General features: G+C 35.8%; 1 protein-coding gene across 1 annotated transcript in view; it reads right to left on the reverse strand.

The window, feature by feature from the left end:
* Positions 1-20419, reverse strand: part of LOC123531529 (alpha-(1,6)-fucosyltransferase-like) — a 67946-nt gene that overhangs the window by 23152 nt on the left and 24375 nt on the right. The window contains exons 2-3 of the mRNA XM_045312587.2: positions 15363-15597; positions 1677-1816 (exon numbers count right to left, since the gene is read on the reverse strand). Of these exons, the coding sequence (XP_045168522.2) occupies positions 1677-1816; positions 15363-15556 (334 nt within the window). The 5' untranslated portion in view covers positions 15557-15597. The remainder of the gene's footprint in view (positions 1-1676; positions 1817-15362; positions 15598-20419) is intronic.

Here is a 20419-nt window from a genome sequence, read left to right on the forward strand (position 1 = left end):
ATCAAGGCGATGTGCAGAACTTATGAGTCAGTCATGTCGGCTCAAGGTCAAGGTCACAACTGAAGGTCAAAGGTTTGCGCCTTCCATTTCGTGTCCGCTCTGTATCTCCTAAACCCCTTGAAGGAATTTTATAAAACTTGGGTCAAATGATTACCTCATCAGAACGATGTGCAGAAATTATGAGTCAACCATGCCAGCTCAAGGTCAAGGTCACAACTAAGGGTCGAAGGTTTGAGCCTTCCATTTGGTGTCCACTCTGTATCTCCTTAACCCCTTGAAGGATTTTCATCAAACTTGGGTCAAATGATCACCTCATCAAGAACTCATGAGTCAGCCATGTCAACTCAAGGTCAAGGTCACAACTGAAGGTCAAAGGTTTCAGCTCTGTATCTCCTAAACCCCTTGAAGGATTTTCATGAAACTTTGGTCAAATGATCACCTCATCAAGACGTTGTGCACAATTCATGAGTCAGCCATGTCAGTTCAAGGTCAAGGTCACAGCTAAAATCAAAGGTTTACCCTTTCACTATCCATAGCAGTGGCGGGGGATTTAGCTGTCTTTCAGACTGCCTTGTTTCATTGTGAACTTAATTGATAAGAACATGATATAATCCACTTATATCACACAACATCTGTCTCTGACATCAGTATTATCAGTATTAATTTCCAATAATTATCCACTTATTTCCTTTTAAGACATGTTAAATTAATGTAACAGATGTTGTTGACAACTTTCCTTGTAAGTAAACAATGCAATTAACCAAAGCAAATGCAACAGATAATATGGAGTTTTAACTAAGGAACTAAGGAACTGCAGATACAATGGGTTTGAACAGGTTTAACCAAAAGCTGCAGGGTTTTAACCAAAGGGCTGTAGGACTTTTAACTAAGGGACAGTCAGAAATAACCAAATGGTTTGAGGATTTTACACAGAGTAGCTGTTTGGACTATACTGTTTTTACAGTGTGTAAAATGAACCACAGTAGCTCATTGTATACTTTTTAAGACCACAATCACAGCAAAAGACCAAGAGTTTTCACTAATGATGAGGTTTCTAGTACAAGTATCTTACTTATCAAGTCAGCTACTGTGAAATCATTAAATTTCGTGGGCATGAAATTTCGTGGTTTTGAACAAAACGGCAATTTCGAGGGGATATGAATTCGTGGATTTCAACTTTTGAATATAAAATGAAAGGAAATATTACTTGATCGTTGGGATTAAATTTCGTGGATTGAGTCAGCCACAAAATCCACGAAAATTAGTCCCCCACGAATATTAATGATTTCACAGTATACTATAATACACTGGGGAGGATGCTGGAGGAACACTGTATACAACATACAACAACTGACTTGCATCCGAAGTAACTAGTCAATACTTATAATTAGTCACAAGTAATTATTAAGGACACAGCCAAGAAACAGTCCGGTAACAAAAAGTACTGCAGAAGTGACATCTTTCTAATGAGTTATTAACTAGAATTATCTATAAAATGAATGTAGAAATCCTAAAAGTATTGAACATGTCCAATACAACCGCAGTAACATTAAGAAAATGAAGATCCACTTCTGAATTAACACTGTAATGACTGTGAAGAAGAAGTATGTAGGTGAGTTTACAAAATCAGCCCATCAACTGTTTACATTAAATATTAACCAGTGCAGAGTCCATACCAGATCTTGAAAGTGTTTTGCCATTCCTTGAGAATCCCTTGCCCTGTAGCCTCTCTAACTCAACAGTAGCTTTATCCAGTTTATTCTTCAGCTCAGTTAATTCAGTATCCGTGTTTCCTCCTCTTCCAAACTTCAAATCTCTGCAAAATAAACATTTATATACAATTATTATTCTTTGTTAAATGTTTTGTAACTTAACTTATTTTCCAGCTGACCATTCAATTTGTGTGGCTAACATCTGAATGTACAGCTGACAATTCAACTTGCTTGGCTAACACTGAAATGTTCAGCTAACCATTCAGCTTGTTGGGCTGACCCCAGAATGTTCATTTGACAATTCAGCTTGTTTGGCTAACACTTGAATGTCCTGCTGACCACTCAGCTTGTTGAGCTAACAGCTGACTGTCCAGCTGACCATTCAGCATGTTGGACTAACATTGGAACATCTAGCTGACAATTCAGCTTGCTGTGCTAACATTGGAATGTCTTTCTAACCATTTGACTTGTTGAGCTAACAGCGGAATGTACAGCTGACAATTCAGCTTGCTGTGCTAACAGTGGAATATCTAGCTGACTATTTAACCTAACATCAGAATATCCAGGAATGGCACATTCAGATTTTGGGCAAAACACTTCTAAAAGGAGCACAATAATTCTACAAGGGGAATTACAACTACTAACATGTTTTCGGCAAATTATGACGTAATATACATGGCAATTTCACAGTGAAACAAGGAGCTGCGTTCAATAAACGCTTGATGCCCCTGTGGCATCCTTGTCGATACAAAGCAACCTAAGTCCAAAACAAGGTCAAGTTCAAGGTCAAGGTCAAACTGAGGTCAGGTGATGTCTGAAGATGAGGAATGGTCACAGTTTACATCTGCATTAGTATCAAGTCATTCTTGTAAGGGGTGTTGATGCTAGACGCAACGGTCCCATTTGGTTAACAAAGAGATGGCCCATACAAAGCAACCTAAGTCCAAAACAAGGTCAAGGTCAAACTGAGGTCAGGTGATGTCTGAAGCTGAGGAATGGTCACAGGTTACATCTGCATTAGTATCAAGTCATTCTAGTAAGGGGTACTGATGCTAGACGAAACGGTCCCATTTGGTTAACCTCGTACGGACGGACAAACAAACGGACGGACAGGACAATCACTATATGCCTCCCGCATCAGTAGATGCCGGGAGCATAAAAATATAGTTATTGGTAGTTTTGCCAGCTTTGGTTAAGACATGAAACAAAAAGAGGATGCTTTTGAAAAAGTGCGTGCCCCCACCTCCCACCACTCTGCTTCCTTGGAACGTAAGTGTTAAGTGCCATGAAATATCTGGCTAAATGTTCGCTCAATTCTTTTTGTAATATGTTACTTTACTTAAACTTTAATAAATGAAGGTTTAATTTCATTTATATTTCATAATATTGCTTGTGGAAAATCTTAACATCATGATTAAACATATACAACACAGGGTGAGGGGGTGAGGAAGAGTGATGATAAAGGGAGATAACTGAAAAAAGTATGGTAGATTTATGGTCCTTGTACAATGCATTTCCCACAAATGTCCTCTATCATTGTATGCAATTTGCTAGCAGCTTTTAGTTATGTCCTGGATGAGAATATCTAATAAAGGGAGATTACTCAAAGAGTAAGGTCGGCAGTTATAATTCTTGCACGCAACAAATCATCATGTCCAGCTGATCACAGATGCCAAGATTTTCTGAAATCCATCCACAAATGACAAAGTTACAGACTGAACACAATATCCAGAGTGATATTAAATAAAGGGAGATAATTAAACAGGAGCTGTCCATAAGACAGGAGGAAGACCCCAGGTGCCCATCTAGGCATTTTAGGCATGGTCAGTCTGCCTTGGCAGCACCAGTAGCCTGCCGCATGTCAGCTGAATGGGTTTCTCACACAAAGAATTCTGTACCGCAAGAGAGGTTTTGAACCAACATAAGTGAGGAGCAATATTCCGATCTTACACTGAAACAAATATGTTCTATATAACGCATTAAAACAGCCGAAGTTTATAAGAACCAGTTTTCCAAACTACCACTACAGATATGGAGTGAGACATCTTACATCTGGTGTTTTATCGGTCAGAGATAATTAACAAATCTATTTGCTATTGATCACAAATACTTTCAGACAAAATTAACCATTTAAATACAACCTTTGAGCAGCAATTATCTACTTGCTACAATAGCAGTGGATATTCCAGAATTATATTATGCCTACTGTATCTTAAAGAATGTGAGAAAATGTCTTTATTGCAGACATTTCAGAGAGAAATATGATGGGAAATCAGCCAGTTTCATTGGCATTAAACCGGTGCCTTTGGCCGAAAGTGCTTTTAGCTGGGACATAAATTCATGGGTTTTACAATTTACAGATATAATAAATAGATGTTTTATATATTCACTGGGATTCAATTCCCATGTTCCATGGACTGATGGAACATGGAAATGATTTAAATCAATGCAATTTTGTTGAACTGGTATCTGTATCAAATGTGTATTTGTTTGTTGAATGTTGTCAGGCTAAAGAGATTTCCACTGAATGAAAGACTGCGGTTTTGCAGACTTCACACAATGTGCAGCCTAACAAGACGTGACATACAAGATTCCGATGTCACACCTTGTGCAGTGGTTGTGATCAGCCTGACAAGACGTGACATACAAGATTCCGATGTCACAGTGTGCAGTGGTTGTGATCAGCCTAACGAGACGTGACATACAAGATTCCCATGTCACACCTTGTGCAGTGGTTGTGATCAGCCTAACAAGACGTGACATACAAGATTCCCATGTCACACCTTGTGCAGTAGTTGTGATCAGCCTAACAAGACATGACATACAAGATTCCGATGTCACACCGTGTGCAGAGTTGTGATCAGCCTAACAAGATGTGACATACAAGATTCTGATGTCACACATTGTGCTGTGGTTGTGATCAGCCTAACAAGACGTGACATACAAGATTCTGATGTCACACCGTGTGCAGTGGTTGTGAGTGAGTGGGTTGGATTTTACGGCGAATCGACACAAAGTGGTCATATATCGCAGTGGTTGTGATCAGCCTAACACTTAGACTTGAAATACAAGATTCTGATTTCACACCCTGTGCAACTGTTGTGATTTGCCTAACTAGACTGAAATATAAGACCTTGATATTACATATTTTGCAACAGCTGTGATTAACTTAAAAGTACTTGAAATACAAGACTCAGACAATGCACTTTCAGATGTAGCCTTGACCTTGGGCTAGCACATAGCCATAGCAACAAGTGAAAATGTATCATCTCAAGTTCGAAAGTGAATATTTTGATTTTACATATAAAACTTCCATTTTATTTTTTTATTTTTTTTTTTCAATGGCTTTAACATAGCTTTACTCAAAATGTATAGTTCTGTACCAGTGACCTAAAAACGTAAAACAAACTTTCGTATGTTTCTACTGGACACTGGCCTACTTAACATTGAGAAAGTTACAAATGACCTTGTCAAGTTAATGGCAATGTGGAGAGTGCATTGCAGATGTGAAAACTTAATAAATAACACACTCTTGTCTACAGAAAGCCTTTCAAATCTGTTTATCTCAAATGGAATTCTATAATCAATCTAACAAAAATGACAAATCAAGGTATTTAGTTTTTATTACTGTCACATAAATAAAGCTTCACTACTGCTAGATTTCAGATGAAATTTTTATTCAATTTATTCAAATACCTTTTAAAACCACAGGCCTGTTCCACAAAACTTTTTATGACATTTTTTTCAGTTATGAATTTTGTAAGCATTTCATAAAACTAGAATGTTGAAGCCCAAAGGGCAACAATGTCGAGCCCATTACTTGCTGACACACTGCCTGAATGACTCAAACATTCAGCCAATTAAAAGAAGTTTTATTTCAATATCTTGACCCAAACTTAAGTTATTTAACAGAAACGATCATCCACACCAAAAAAAAAAAAAATGGATGTCGAATATATGAAACAGACAACCTCTAAAATGACTTCTGACCCGTAAGTGTGACCTTGACCTTCGAGGTAGGGGTCTGGAAGCTGCAAAAATTTATGCCGAATAAAATAATTGCTTTAAAAAGCCTCTATGCATGGCAAAGTTATGGCCCGGACAAGCTCTAAAATGACCTTCAACCCCTAATTGTGAGCTTTGAGATAGGAACCTGAGGTTTGTGTGCAACACTGCAGTCTAGTGGAGGTAAACATTCATGTCAAATATAAACAAGATTCCTTTATGCATGTCAAAGTTATGGTCCCCCCCCCCCACTGGACAAGATCTTAAACATGATCTTTGACCTCCAAGTGTGACATTAACTTTTGAGATAGGAATCTGAGGTTTGTGCATGACACTCTGTCTCATTGAGGTAAACATTCATCCAAAATATAAACAAGATTGCACCATGTCAAAGTTTTTTTCCCCGACAAAAATATCTGGATGCACGCAAGCACTAACGTACATACACCGAACAGCCATTTGGACAACTATATGTCTTCGCTCTCCGCAAGTGGGCTTGACAAAAAGTATGTTTCACAAAAGTTCTTAAATTTTCGACAATCCTATAAGAAGTTGCAAATTTAAGAAAGTATTTATGAAATGAAACTAGCTGTAACACTGACTTTATACATTTAGTAAAAGATAAATAAAAGTACATGTTTTGTTTTATTTCTTTCATTACTGCATCACACTTTAAAGAGTGAAAGTTCACCAACATTATCATTCATTAGAAACTGCTACATCAACACTTCTCTTCGTCTTTCTTTAAATTTCTAATACTGGAAAGGGTACTGAAAATGTTTCTGGTTATTTAGTATCAAATATTCGGAAGTTTCAATTTTTCATTTTCTTTAGGTTACTAAGTTCTGTATGTTAGAATAAACAGAAATCATATTGTAACATGATTTATCACGATAACACCTGAGCACAGCACGTGTACCAAAAGGAAAATCATCTTAATGTATAAATGTTATCCCATGTTGCATTTGTAATTACGGCAATATTACTTCCTTTCTTAAGATACAAAATAATAACAGAAATATTGACACAAGAAATAATTCTAGGAAATGCCTTCCAGTGTCTGAAATTTGCAGAACTGGTGAATAATGGAGAAATATCTCAAAAACATGCTAACGGAATTTACAATTAGGAAACGTATCATTCAAATCTAAATTCCAGAGAAAATATCACCAAAATTAAGATTAACTTTACTGGGTAACTCTACATACAAAGTTTGATGAAGATCAATCTAGTGGTTCATGAAAAGAAGTCCGTTTAAGGATTTTTCTGTTTTTAGCTCAAGTGGCCCCTAAAAGGGGCCAATCACCCTCATTTGAACAAATATGGTTCAAAGCTATAAACATTTTTAAAATAAAAATTTCTAACTTATTTTCTATGACCAAACTTAATAATATCAATGACTTCTGCTTGTTTATGACAGTTTTTCACTGGAATTTACCAAAATCAACCATCTACAACCATGATTTCAATGTTCTTGGAAATACTCCTTGATGTAGCATTAATCTGTCACAGACTGACAAAAAAGGCAATAATTTCCTGGCATGATTTCATTAATTATAGACCCACATTGCTGTAAAGTTTTCCCTAGAAAATATTATTTTAAAGTGTTGACATTGATATTCTGTTCGGGATTCTGCTCATCAAGTGATTTATACATGTGAAAAACATTTCTTGGGAAACTGTGATGCACATTTTTTTCATTTAAGGTAGTTCTGCACATCTAATAAAATGGAAGTGATGGCGTATCATCATTTATCTGGGAAACGTAGACTGGATTCGGCATACAGAAATGAAAATCATTTTATAAAGTAATAGCAACCTGTGAGTAAATTTATCACAATGGCACTGTTACTATCTTTCTCAAGTTAAAATATGATATTAAAACATCTGACATGTTAAATAATACAAAATAATGTCTTAAAATTAGTGTGAAATGTGCGGTTTACTTTAATCATGGTCAAATATCTTAAAAATAAGCACACATACCTATACATTTTATTTCACCACATTATAAGCCATAAATGTTTATTTACAACTGTGACAAGTTTCATTAAAATCTACAGTGTAGAAAAATTTCTATTAGCGAAAATGTTATGAAAGTTATGAATTTCACATAGACTCCCATTATGAAAAATTGCGCGAGGTCCAAATTTTTCAAATCAGTGTTGCAAAAAATCAAGCACATGACCATATCATTTTTATTTGCTGAATTTTCAAGTATATTCTGAAGTTTTGAAAAATCAGGGTTTAATCAAATTCTACATTGTAAAAAAAAATCGACTCCAAGGAGCAGGGCTACCTTAATACCTGACATTGTCTTTCTTTTATCCTCATGCTCATATACATAACACTTCAGCTGACATGTCATTAGGTGTTATGGTGGAGCAAAACAATCCTTATAATGGATGGAATACATCCAAAGCTGTCATTTTATTTTTTTCACTTATTTTAACTGACATATAGTCTTACAGACTATTAGTAGTGGCACTAGGCAGTGTTTTGAATAAACTATCCATCTAACTGGCTTGTTTATTAAATTGCTTTTATGACATGTTGCTTAAGGGATGGCAATGTCGAAATTACAATTTAAAGTCTCAAGGCACGTCATATGAGACATGCAATAACAGCCTGGCAAAAGCACTGTATTCAAAAACGATATTTAACTGTCAGTCTTGTTCTTTTATTCTACATCTGCTGTAAAATCTATCTGCTCTTTTAATGTTTCTGTCACAACTTACTTTCCTCTTAATTTGTATGCAGAAAATCAATTATCACATGGAGAAATAGGCTTAAATATTTTTCGTAAAAAAGTTTGTAGGAAATAATTCTACCAACATTCACAATGATTTTGTACAACAGACTTGTGAACCACCTGGCCTATGATTTTGTAAATTTTTTGTAAGTTTTGTGTATGCAATATCTCTGCAATTTCGTACACAAGGGCCCCTGCTTCTTAGTAAAATTACAGTATGTCAACATAACTATTAAATGTCTGTATTTATTTCATGTCTTAATTATAAGATTTATCTATTTGTTTTCCAGTATAATAACCTATTTTAATACTTATTGAATTTAGTCACCTTTGTAATGCCATTTGGTCTAGGATATAGAAACCATTAATCATTAACCCTTAGCCTGCAGGTGGTAAGTGATTCTGCCAATGCGACCAGTGCAGATCATGATCAGCCTGCACATCCATGCATTCTGATCATGGTCTGCACTGTTTGCCATTCAGTCAGTATCTTTCTGGTAACCTTGAACCCTTTTAACACATAATGGTACTGTCCAATTTGAAAGATGGACAAGTTCGTTATTGAAATTTAGCAGCGTAAGGGTTAAGAAACCAAGAGGGAATTTAGAGACTGAGAGCAGTTTCTAAATACTATATACTTCATGTTTCCTAAATATCATACTTCTAAATTACAGATCGTTTTTCAAGAAAAACATGTTTCTCACTACCTACTATGCAGACATTACAAAATGCCAAAAATTAAGGGCCATAACTCCAGTATAAATCACGGAACCATAACCAATGGTATACGTCAAGCAGTGTTGAAACTGTAAAATACTATAAATTTAGAGCCAAGGAAATCATCAAACCAGAACATGTCAAAGATATACACAAATAGGCTTGGCAATGGTCACTTTCGTAAAGTTTGGTGTAAATCCCCCTGGTAATGTTGAAGGAATTGCATGGACAAACTTTGTGACACACAGCCAGCCTGAGAGACAGACAGATGGACAAACAGCATTAAAACAATATGTTTCCCCACTGCAAGAGGGAGACATAATAAGTCAGCCTCTTAGTTACCAAATACTTATCATTTAGGAAAATGTGAGAGTTGACCAGTTCAATATAAACACATATATATCATTTGATATATTAAGGGAACCAATTACTTATCAAGAAAACATTAAACATTTTATTTAGTGACAGTAAGATATATCAACATCCAACGAATTGCAGTCATATGAAACTCATAATGGCAACCTTTCAACTTCCAATATTCCCAGCTGGATAAAGCAGCATTTCTACTGTCACTCAAAGGTTGACAAGAGAACTGAAACTCAGCACACCACTCCATGGGGATGCCCTTTTTATAAATCCAATATGAATAATTGCTTACAACCATTTACTGTAGAAGCTGTTCAGATATACAGACATATTCCTCAATTCAAATAAAGTACTTTGTGTAATTCCCTAATATGTTTTAAGTGTGTAAACATTTTAAAATGCTGTAGCATCTCTAGTAAGCTCCTAGATATATGACATTGTGCATTGGTCTTTTCATAAAGCAATCTTTATAGGTGTATATAGTTTGCTATATTTACTGAAATAACACTTTTCATAGTTGAGGGGTTCGATGGGGTAAAATATCTCTTGCCAAAACTGATTTTTACCACTTTTCTTGGGGTAAAAATCAACCCTCCTGTGAGTTATTTTTAACACTCTTTAACTATTATTTTTCATCAGTAAATGGGATTTTCTTAAACAGTGAACACTTTTTTGTAACATCATTCTTCTACAGGTATTCAATAGTTGCTTTTAAGTCCTAGTCTGATTAGATATTACACTAAAATATGAACCTGGTCAGAAGTCTTTTGCAATAATATTTCCTCTACAAAACAGAAAGACAAATTATGCCGAGCATATCATTAAACTACTCTATAGTCCTTCATACTTGATTTTCACTATTTTGAACTTTTATATTTGCAACTGAAAAAGTGGCCAGCGCTTCAAACAAGAACAACAAGAGCTGTCTGCAGTAAGACAGCGCGCTTGACTTTTCTCAGTGCTTGACTCTGAATTAGAGCTTTGCCAGTAAAAAAAATTCCATGTTAAAAAGGGGAATTATTCTGTCAAAATTCAAATCAGAGTTATGGGAATTGTGTCTCCTGGTGTAGACTTTGATAGTAAATAATTACTTTGAGTTTCAAGTCAAAAGCTTTAATAGTAACAGAGATATTTGACTTTATAAAAAAAATTTAACAAAAAATTCTAAGTTAAAAAGGGATATAATTCTGTCAAAATTCAAATCAGAGGTATGGGAATTGTTTCTCCTAGTGTAGACTTTCAAGGTAAATAAGTATTTTAAGTTTCAAGTCAAAGCTTTGACATATTTGACTTTATTAAAAATTTTAACAAAAAATTCTAAGTTAAAAAGGGGCATAATTCTGTCAAAATTCAATCAGAGTTATGGGGATTGTTTCTTCTGGTGTAGATTTTGATGGTAGATAAGTATTTTAAGTTTCAAGTCAATAGCTTTGACAGTAACAGAGATATTTGACTTTATCAAAAACTTTAACCAAAAATTCTAATTTACAAGACGACCATGATGGTCCTGAATCGCTCACCTGTTCCCACATGACCCAGATTTGAGTATGACGTCGTTTTTTCTATTATTTGACAAAGTGACCTAGTTTTTGAGCTCATGTGACCCAGTTTTGAACCTGACCTAGATATCATCAAGATAAAAATTCTGACCAATTTTCATGAAGATCCATTGAAAAATATGGCCTCTAGAGAGGTCAAAAGATTTTTCAAATTTTAGACCTACTGATCTAGTTTTTGACCGCAGTTGACCCAGTTTCAAACTTGACCTAGATATCATCAAGATGAACATTCAGACCAACTTTCATACAGATCCCATGAAAAGTATGGCCTCTAGAGAGGTCACAAGGTTTTTTTTATTATTTGACCTACTGATCTAGTTTTTGATGGCATGTGACCCAGTTTCAAACTTGTCCTAGATATCACCAAGGTGAACATTCTGACCAATTTTCATGAAGATCCATTCAAGGGTATGGCCTCTAGAGAGGTCTCAAGGTTTTTCTATTTTAAGACCTACTGACCTAGTTTTTGATTGCAGTTGACACTGTTTCAAACCTGACCTATATATCATCAAGATAAACATTCAGACCAACTTTCATACAAATCCCATAAAAAATATGACCTCTAGAGAGGTCACAAGGTTTTTTCATTATTTGACCTACTGACCTACTTTTTGAAGACATGTGACCCACTTTCGAACTTGACCTAGATATCATCAAGATGAACATTCTGACCAATTTTGATGAAAATCCATTCATAAGTATGGCCTCTAGAGAGGTCACAAGGTTTTTCTATTTTTAGAACTACTGACCTAGTTTTTGATCACAGGTGACCCAGTTTCGAACTTGACCTAGATATCATCAAGATGAACATTCAGACCAACTTTCATACAGATCACATGAAAAATATGGCCTTTAGAGAGGTCACAAGGTTTTTCTATTATTTGACCTACTGACCTAGTTTTTGATGGCACGTGACTCAGTTTCGAACCTGACTTAGATACCATCAAGGTGAACATTCTGACCAATTTTCATGAAGATTTTTTGAAATATATGACCTCTAGAGAGGTCACAAGGTTTTTCTATTTTTAGACCTACTGACCTAGTTTTTGAACGCAAGTGACCCAGTTTCGAACTTGACCTAGATATCATCAAGGTGAACATTCTGACCAACTTTCATAAAGATCCCTTGAAAAATGTGACCTCTAGACGGACGACGGACGCTGCCTGATCACAAAAGCTCACCTTGTCACTTTGTGACAGGTGAGCTAAAAAAGGGGCATAATTCTGTCAAAATTCAAATCAGAGTTATGGGGATTGTTTCTCCTGGTGTAGACTTTGATAGTAAATACCAATTTTAAGTTTTAAGTCAATAGCTTTGATAGTAACAGAGATATTTGACTTTATCAAAAACTTTAACCAACGCCGACACCGACGCCGGGGCGAGTGCAATAGCTCTACATTTTCTTCGAAAAGTCGAGCTAAAAATGCAACACCAACATTTTAGACAGTCTGAGTTTTTAATCATGTTTTCTACAATAAAAATTCACAAAAAGATCTGTATTTGTAGCATTTCAATATCAGCATAACCAACCCATATGACTTTTGGACATAATACACACAGGGAAAATCCCTTGATTCTTGTGACTTATTTGTTTGTAATTTCCTTGTTACTTGATTGATTTTAATAAAATAAAAAGCCTTGAGGACAGAAAAATGATAACCCTACCTTCTCTTTATTTTAGAAATTTGCTATCTGTTCTACCTTACATAATTATTTTACCAGATTTTTTCAGAAAGTGTTAAAGTTTATAATATATATTAGCAAAGAGGCTTGCTACTATTCCAATAGAATTTCCGAAGAAGATATTAAACCAGGCAAGGTTTTGAATATTTCATGTTTCTCTATGTGAAATATGGAAATGAAAAAAAATACCTATTAAGTCTGTCTCATAATGGGAAGAATCATTACTTATGCAAGTATTTGAAGTAAATTTTCCACAGAAAGCAAATTATACAAAGCTGTTTTAACTTGAGTTACATCAGTTTTCCATATAAACGTAGTGTCAATTCACAAGAATTTTAGATCCAAAACTTACAAATTTTCATCAAATGCATTTTTACTCAAGAAATTATAAATTCTGTTTGAACTACACATCAAAAATTTATATGCACAGAAATATGAAATTTGAACTACACATCAAAAATTTATATGCACAGAGATATGAAACATATTGTGAAATTATTGAATAAAGTGAAATTATCATTAACATGTCCTGAATTATTTAAAATTTTCCCGTTCGTTCAACCTCAATATATCACTAAACTAGAAAATGCTTTTGTAAAAAAGCGCATGTCTCCCCCAATGCAAAGTGCTATAGGCAAGAAGTCAATAGGGGTCAGGAGCGAAAGTCAAAGAGACACTGATGGTTGGCTGCAATAAGGATCATCTACTTGGCATGTCCAGTCATCCTGCTAAATTTCAACACTCGTGGCCTAGTGGTTCTCAAGTCACTGTTCAGGCTCCTGTGACCTTGGCCTTTGATCAAGTGACCTCAAAATAAATAGGGGTCATCTACTCTGCATGTCCAATCATCCTATTAAGTTTCAACATTGTAGGTCAAGTGGTTCTCAAGTTATTTCCAAAAAAAGATTTTACATGAACAGGCCACTGTGACCTTGACCTTTAATAGACTGACCCCAAAAGCAATAGGGGTCATCTACTCTGCATGTTAATCATCCTATGAAATTTCAACATTCTGGGTCAAGTGGTTCTCAAGTTATTGATCGGAACTGGTTATCTATGTTCAGGCCCCTGTGACCTTGACCTTTAACGAAGTGAACCCCAAAAACAATAAGGGTCATTTACTCTGCATGAACAATCATCCTATAAAGTTTCAACATTCTGGGTCGAGAGGTTCTCAAGTTATTGACTGGAAATGGTTTTCCATGTTCAGGCCCCTGTGGCCTTGACCTTTAACAGAGTGACCCTAAAATCGTTAGGGTTCATCTACTCTGCATGATCAATCATCCTACGAAGTTTCATCATTCTGGGTCAAGTGGTTCTCAAGTTACTGACCGGAAATGGTTTTCAATGTCCGGGTCCCTGTGACCTTGACCTTTCACAGAGTGACCCAAACATCGTTAGGGTTCATCTCTTTATGACCAATCATCCTATTAAGTTTCAACATTCTGGGTCAAGTGGTTCTCAAGTTACTGACCGGAAATGGTTTTCAATGTTCAGGCCCCTGTGACCTTGACCTTTAATGGAGTGACCCCAAAATCGATAGGGGTCATCTACTTTGCATGTAAAATCATCCTATGAAGTTTCAACATTCTGGGTCAAGTGGTTCTCTAGTTATTGATCAGAAATGGTTTTCAATGTTCAGGCCCCTGTGACCTTGACCTTTGATGAAGTGATTCCATAATCAATAAGGGTCATCTACTCTTTATGAACAATCATCCTATCAAGTTTCAACATTCTGGGTCAGGTGGTTCTGTAGTTATTGATTGGAAATGGTTTTCAATGTTCAGGCCCCTGTGACCTTGACCTTTGACAGAGTGACCCCAAAATCAATAGGGGTCATCTACTCTTCATGACCAATCATCCTATGAAGTTTCAACATTCTGGGTCAAGTGGTTCTCTAGTTACTGATCGGAAATGGTTTTCAATGTCCGGGCCCCTGTGACCTTGACCTTTCATAGAGTGACCCCAAAATCGTTAGGGGTCATCTACTCTTTATGATCAATCATCCTATTAAGTTTCAACATTCTGGGTCAAGTGGTTCTCAAGTTACTGACCGGAAATGGTTTTCAATGTTCAGGCCCCTGTGACCTTGACCTTTGACGGAGTGACCCCAAAATCAATAGGGGTCATCTACTCTTCATGATCAATCATCCTATTAAGTTTCAACATTCTGGGTCAAGTGGTTCTCAAGTTACTGACCGGAAATGGTTTAATGTTCAGGCTCCTGTGACCTTGACCTTTGACGGATTGACCCCAAAATCAATAGGGGTCATCTACTCTTCATGACCAATCATCCTATGAAGTTTCAACATTCTGGGTCAAGTGGTTCTCTAGTTATTGATCGGAAATGGTTTTCAATGTTCAGGCCCCTGTGACCTTGACCTTTGATGGAGTGACCCCAAAAACAAAAGGGGTCGTCTACTCCAGCAGCCCTACAACCTTATGAAGTTTGAAGGTTCTAGGTCAAATGGTTCTCCAGTTATTGCTCGGAAATGAAGTGTGACATATGGACGGGGCAAAAACAATATGTCTCCTGGGGGAGCCATAAATATAAGAAAGGTACTTACTTTATTTCTGAAGCGAGGGCGTGAAGTTCAATGTTCTGATCCCTCAGCTTCTGCAGCTCTTCCATCGCACGTTGGAGCTGGCGCTCCGCATTGAAGTTTGAGTCACTGGCATTGGGGAATACTGTATTGCTCATGTATATAATGACTAACAGCCATAACACTAGCAGCCCAGTCACATACTGCCAGTACTTCATAGCTGTTCACTAGGTTCTGCTAGACATTCCCACTGCAAAACCTGAAAATTATACAGTAATTTTACTTTGAAAAAAAAAAAAAAAAATAAACAAAACAAAATGATACTTGTCAAAATGAACATGTCATCTCAGAACTGTTGAAATCCAGAAAATCTTGATTTTAATTTCTTTAGTGTTGCGGCACACAAGTCCCATAATTTTTCCCAAAAAATTACACACTTCTTTCGAAAGAGATATTACATAACACATACTTCCAAGAAGTTTATTAATATTTAACCACTTAACTGTAAAAGGACAAGCTGTGATATAACAACTATGCTGAGATTGTTCGCTAATGAAATCAATAATTAAAAGTTACAAAACAGTCTCTTGTAGCATGATCTATCTTCAATGACTAATAAATCGACAGACAGATGGATGACTAGACAACAGATGGACAAATAAAATGATTTGCATATTCTCCATATTACTGTCCAAGGTCCCAGAAAAAAAATCCCTTTGCTTTTGAAGTGATGGGAGAATCCACCATATATGACTGACAGATGGACAGACATATGGACAGAGAATATGACAACATGCATGTTCTCCATAGTGTCTTCTACTGAAGTACCAAGCTTCATGAAAATATCATAGTTATAGTCAAATGCTTTTAGTCATATTTTTTTATTGTTTGTTGCCATAACAACCACAATTTGTTGCCATAACAACCACAATTTGAGGCAAGGTCTCAAGTTCAATTCCCATGCAAGGCGTATGTTCTCCGTAATAATATGATAAAAGACGTTGTGTCTGATATCATTCGTCCTCCACTTCTGATTCATTTGGTGAAGTTGGAAATTACTTGCAGAGGACAGGTTTGTACTGGTTCAGCATCTAGGAACATTGGTAAAGTTAACTGCCAGCCATTAAATAACTGAAATACTGTTTAAAAAACGGCATTAAACAAAAAAAAACAAAAAAAACTTAAAGGCCTGAAAACAACACAAATACCCGAAAAGTCGGGTCCCTGTGACCTTCATCTTTGAGCCACTGACCACAAAACCAATAGAGATCTTCCTCTTATAGCAGTACTCAATCAAAACATGAAGTTTGAAAGCCATAGCTGTTATATTTTGTGACTTAAAGAGTTTGGAAACCATTTTTAGTTTCCACGTCACTGTTACCTTAACCTTTGACCCCAAAAACAAAAGGAGTCCTCTTAAAGAGGTGTTTAGTCATATGAATACTCGAAAGCTGTTGCAATTATACTTTCTGACTTAGAGTCCAGAAAGGAACATGTTGACAAATGGATAGCCAGACAGACGGACAAACAATAACCATTCCATAATAGGTTCAGTTTTTCAAAACAGGCATATAAAAATACCAAAGAATGTCAGCTTCAAATCAAAGATTCCAGTGTTATTCCATTCTCTCCTCATTAATGCCAGTACAAATTTCTCATTACTTGAAGTCTGAGATAATCATACAGTTTCCTAGTAAATTACAGTTTCCTTCTAAGAATAACTTACAGTTTATCATTAGATAGGAAACACAGTGTCGATTGGTACAACTTTAGTTTCAAGAATTGTTCATGTTTCCAGCAACTTTATATGCCTCCATATTTCTCGGACACAGCTGGTTCAGCTGAGCTGAAACAAGTAAATCAACTTTCTGATCTCCAAACATTTGTATAAGTTCATCCAGATGCTTTAAAACCATGTAGATCAACTATCGTCAAAGTTAAAGAAATGGTCTTAGATGTTGTTTGAAGATTATTTTTCTATTATTAGCTCTGGCCGACCCTTTTGCAACGAAGTGGAACCTTTTGAAAAACTTTGGTAGGGGACCACCCAAGGAATATCCGGGCAAAATTTCATTCAGTGGTTTTGAAGAAGGTGTTGTTTAAAGAAACTGTTGATGACTGACACAGATGGCCAGATGCACGCACGGCAGACACAGCGATATCACAGTAGCTCACCTTGAGCACTTTGCGCTTGGGTAAGCTAAAAATTAAGTTGAAAAAGGGACATAATTTTGTGAAAATGCAAAGCAGTGTTATGGAACCTGTGCAAGGCAAATCAGATCATCACAGTAAACAAGAGTGTGAAGTTACGATCCATTCCCATTAGCGGGTACTGAAATACCAGCTTATAATACAACCAAACTGGGATGTAGATGCCATTATGATAGCTTTACCTTTTCTTCAAACAGTCTAGCTATAAAGGGGCATAATTTTGACAAAATAGAAGCTAAAGTTATGACACTTGTCCCATGAGGTCAGCTCATGATGCTGGAAACATGTCGAGGGCTCAGCGCAAGACTATTCTAACTTGATTTTCAGAAATTAGTCAGGAAGTGAAAAAAATTGCGTTGTAGTTTTGGATATGGCCTTATAAATTGTTTCTCATCATCAGTACATCTTAAAAGGCTAAACTGATACTAAACACTTTCAGTTTTTCAATAAAATCATTTATTTTGATTTTATACACATCTTTAAACTTAGCATAGTTTTGCACCAGAAACACACACTACTTAAAACTATTTTTTTATGCAAGACTATTCTATCTCAAGTTGGAATAGTTTTGCATAAAAAAGAAGTTGAATCCAAATTATTTTTTAGTGCAGAATAATTCTAACTCCAGTTTGAATACTTCTGCAATATATCTTAAGTCATGCAGACTCATGTTGTATGAAGAAAAATGGTATATATGAGTAGTCCCATAGGAAAAATGGAACCTGAAGCCCCTACCCCAATATTTTTCAATAAAATAAAAAATCTTTATAAATAAATGACTTTAGTAACAAATTCTGCTTATTTCTTACTTCTAATCAAGTTTTTTCTCTTAGAGCATTCTAGCAATAAATACAACAGAATGTTATTCACAAGTGTTAAGATTTCATAAATAACTGAAATCATTAAAATGAAATTCTTGCAAATATATCCCCATGTACAATAGAAATTGAAGTACCAAGCTATTACAGTAAAAGTTGTACTATAATTACTAGCGAAATGTCGATTTTCTTACATTTTTTAGCATAATTTAGACTTACATTGCATTTCATTCAACAACTGGTAAAATCAAGCATGATAAAGAGATTCCACAAAAATATCTAAGACACAGAAAACTGGGTGTCCTTTAATACACATACATCATGTATTGACCTTTTCAAATGAAACTTTAAAACTGTAACAATAACTGTTAAGCGTGTTAAGAGGAAAAAGACCCTCTGAAATGTTAAGTGCACTGAAAAGTAACATTCATTGCAGAGATCTATCAAAAACACTTCCTAGAAACAGTTTGAACAGTTTTGTCATGCGGAAGTTGCAGATAAAACAAATGATGGACTTTTGATATAATACTGCTCCAGCAAAGGAGTAGTGGATCTTGAAATTTCTGCTAAGAAATATTTGGCTGATCTGCATTCAACCTGTCTGAAGCTATGTTTATGTTGTTTTTAGCAGGGATTAAGCTAGGCTAAGATTTTAGGGAGAAGTCACTTCTCCCTCGGCTAGGATTAGGGAGAGTGAGATTTTAGGGAAATGTGGAAACATTTTAGCGCCGTGACCAGACTTCAGGAAAGTTGGAAAAAATGGCCGGACATTTGGTCCAGCAATGCCTAAAAATCTGCCGGACCAAAAAAAATATGCCGGACCGAAGAAAATGTCAGTGTACCACGTATATGTTGCTTTTCTTTATTATAATTCATATTCAAGCCAGGTGTGATCATTTTTAGTTGTTAAATGTTGGTCAACCCTTTTATTTTCATACATTTGTTTCCTTTCACTTATGTTGGGCGTTAATTTATGTTTCTTTCCCGATCCTGCCCCGGCATAATATGTAAGTGATGCCATTTTGATATGTTGTCCGAGATATTGCAGTTCTCGGGGTACGATAATTGCCAGTCAGTCAGACCGAATCCAGATTGAGAAACCACAGACCTGTTCAAAATTGTCCGGTCATGTCCGTCGGACCGACGAATTTCCAGAAGTCTGCATGACATGCAAGTTGAAAAAGGAATAAATATACTTATATCTGTTTTTATATGATTTCCTGTCTTTGTAAAGTAAATAACAACTTCACTGAAAATATCAGTGATTCTGTTTTCTTATCCATGTAAATCCAACCTCTTATCTTTGTGAATCTAATATGATTAAATTGCAAATTAAGGTATTTTTGTTTCACTCTTGTCTAATAATTGCCCAAACCAAGAAAACCCTTTAAATATGAAAACAATTTAAAAAAGTCAATTCCATATTGATCAGCAAAACAGAAATCAAGCTCCTAGTGCTAATTGCACTCGAAGTCAAAACATGAAAACCCATAAAAGCATTTCACATGCTCTGGTCTTAAGAGTTACCCTTGTCCCTCCATCTGTCCGTCCCAATGTGTATCATTCATAAATTATCTAAAAAAGTATTTCAGCCAAAATCATCAAACCTCACAAGATTGTTATTCAGCAAGGGAAGCAGAGCACCAGGGGTTTTAATTTGGATCTCACACAGACAAGATTTATGGCCCTTGACTTATAGTCTAAAATAGGCATAAAAAGGGCCCAAGTCGCATGTATCTCAGAAAGTATCTGACCCAGTATTATGAAATATAACGGGAATATTATTTAGCATATAAAGTTGCTCATTTGGGGTTTTGTTAGTGACATCACTCAGTCAGACTAAAGTTATGGCCCTTGACTTAGTAAAAAGATAATTTATCATGCAAAGTTGTGTTGCATATATCTAAAATGTATATATATCATAGGGTCATGAAACATCATCGGAATATTGTTTGGCATGTGAAGTTATGCACATGGGATTTTGTTCTGGATTTTTGTCAGTCAGACTAGTGTTATGGCCCTTGATTGTCAAAAATATGCATAAGTGGGATA

The sequence above is a fragment of the Mercenaria mercenaria genome, chromosome 1 (genome assembly GCF_021730395.1).
Source record: "Mercenaria mercenaria strain notata chromosome 1, MADL_Memer_1, whole genome shotgun sequence".
Taxonomy (NCBI): Eukaryota; Metazoa; Mollusca; class Bivalvia; order Venerida; family Veneridae; genus Mercenaria; species Mercenaria mercenaria.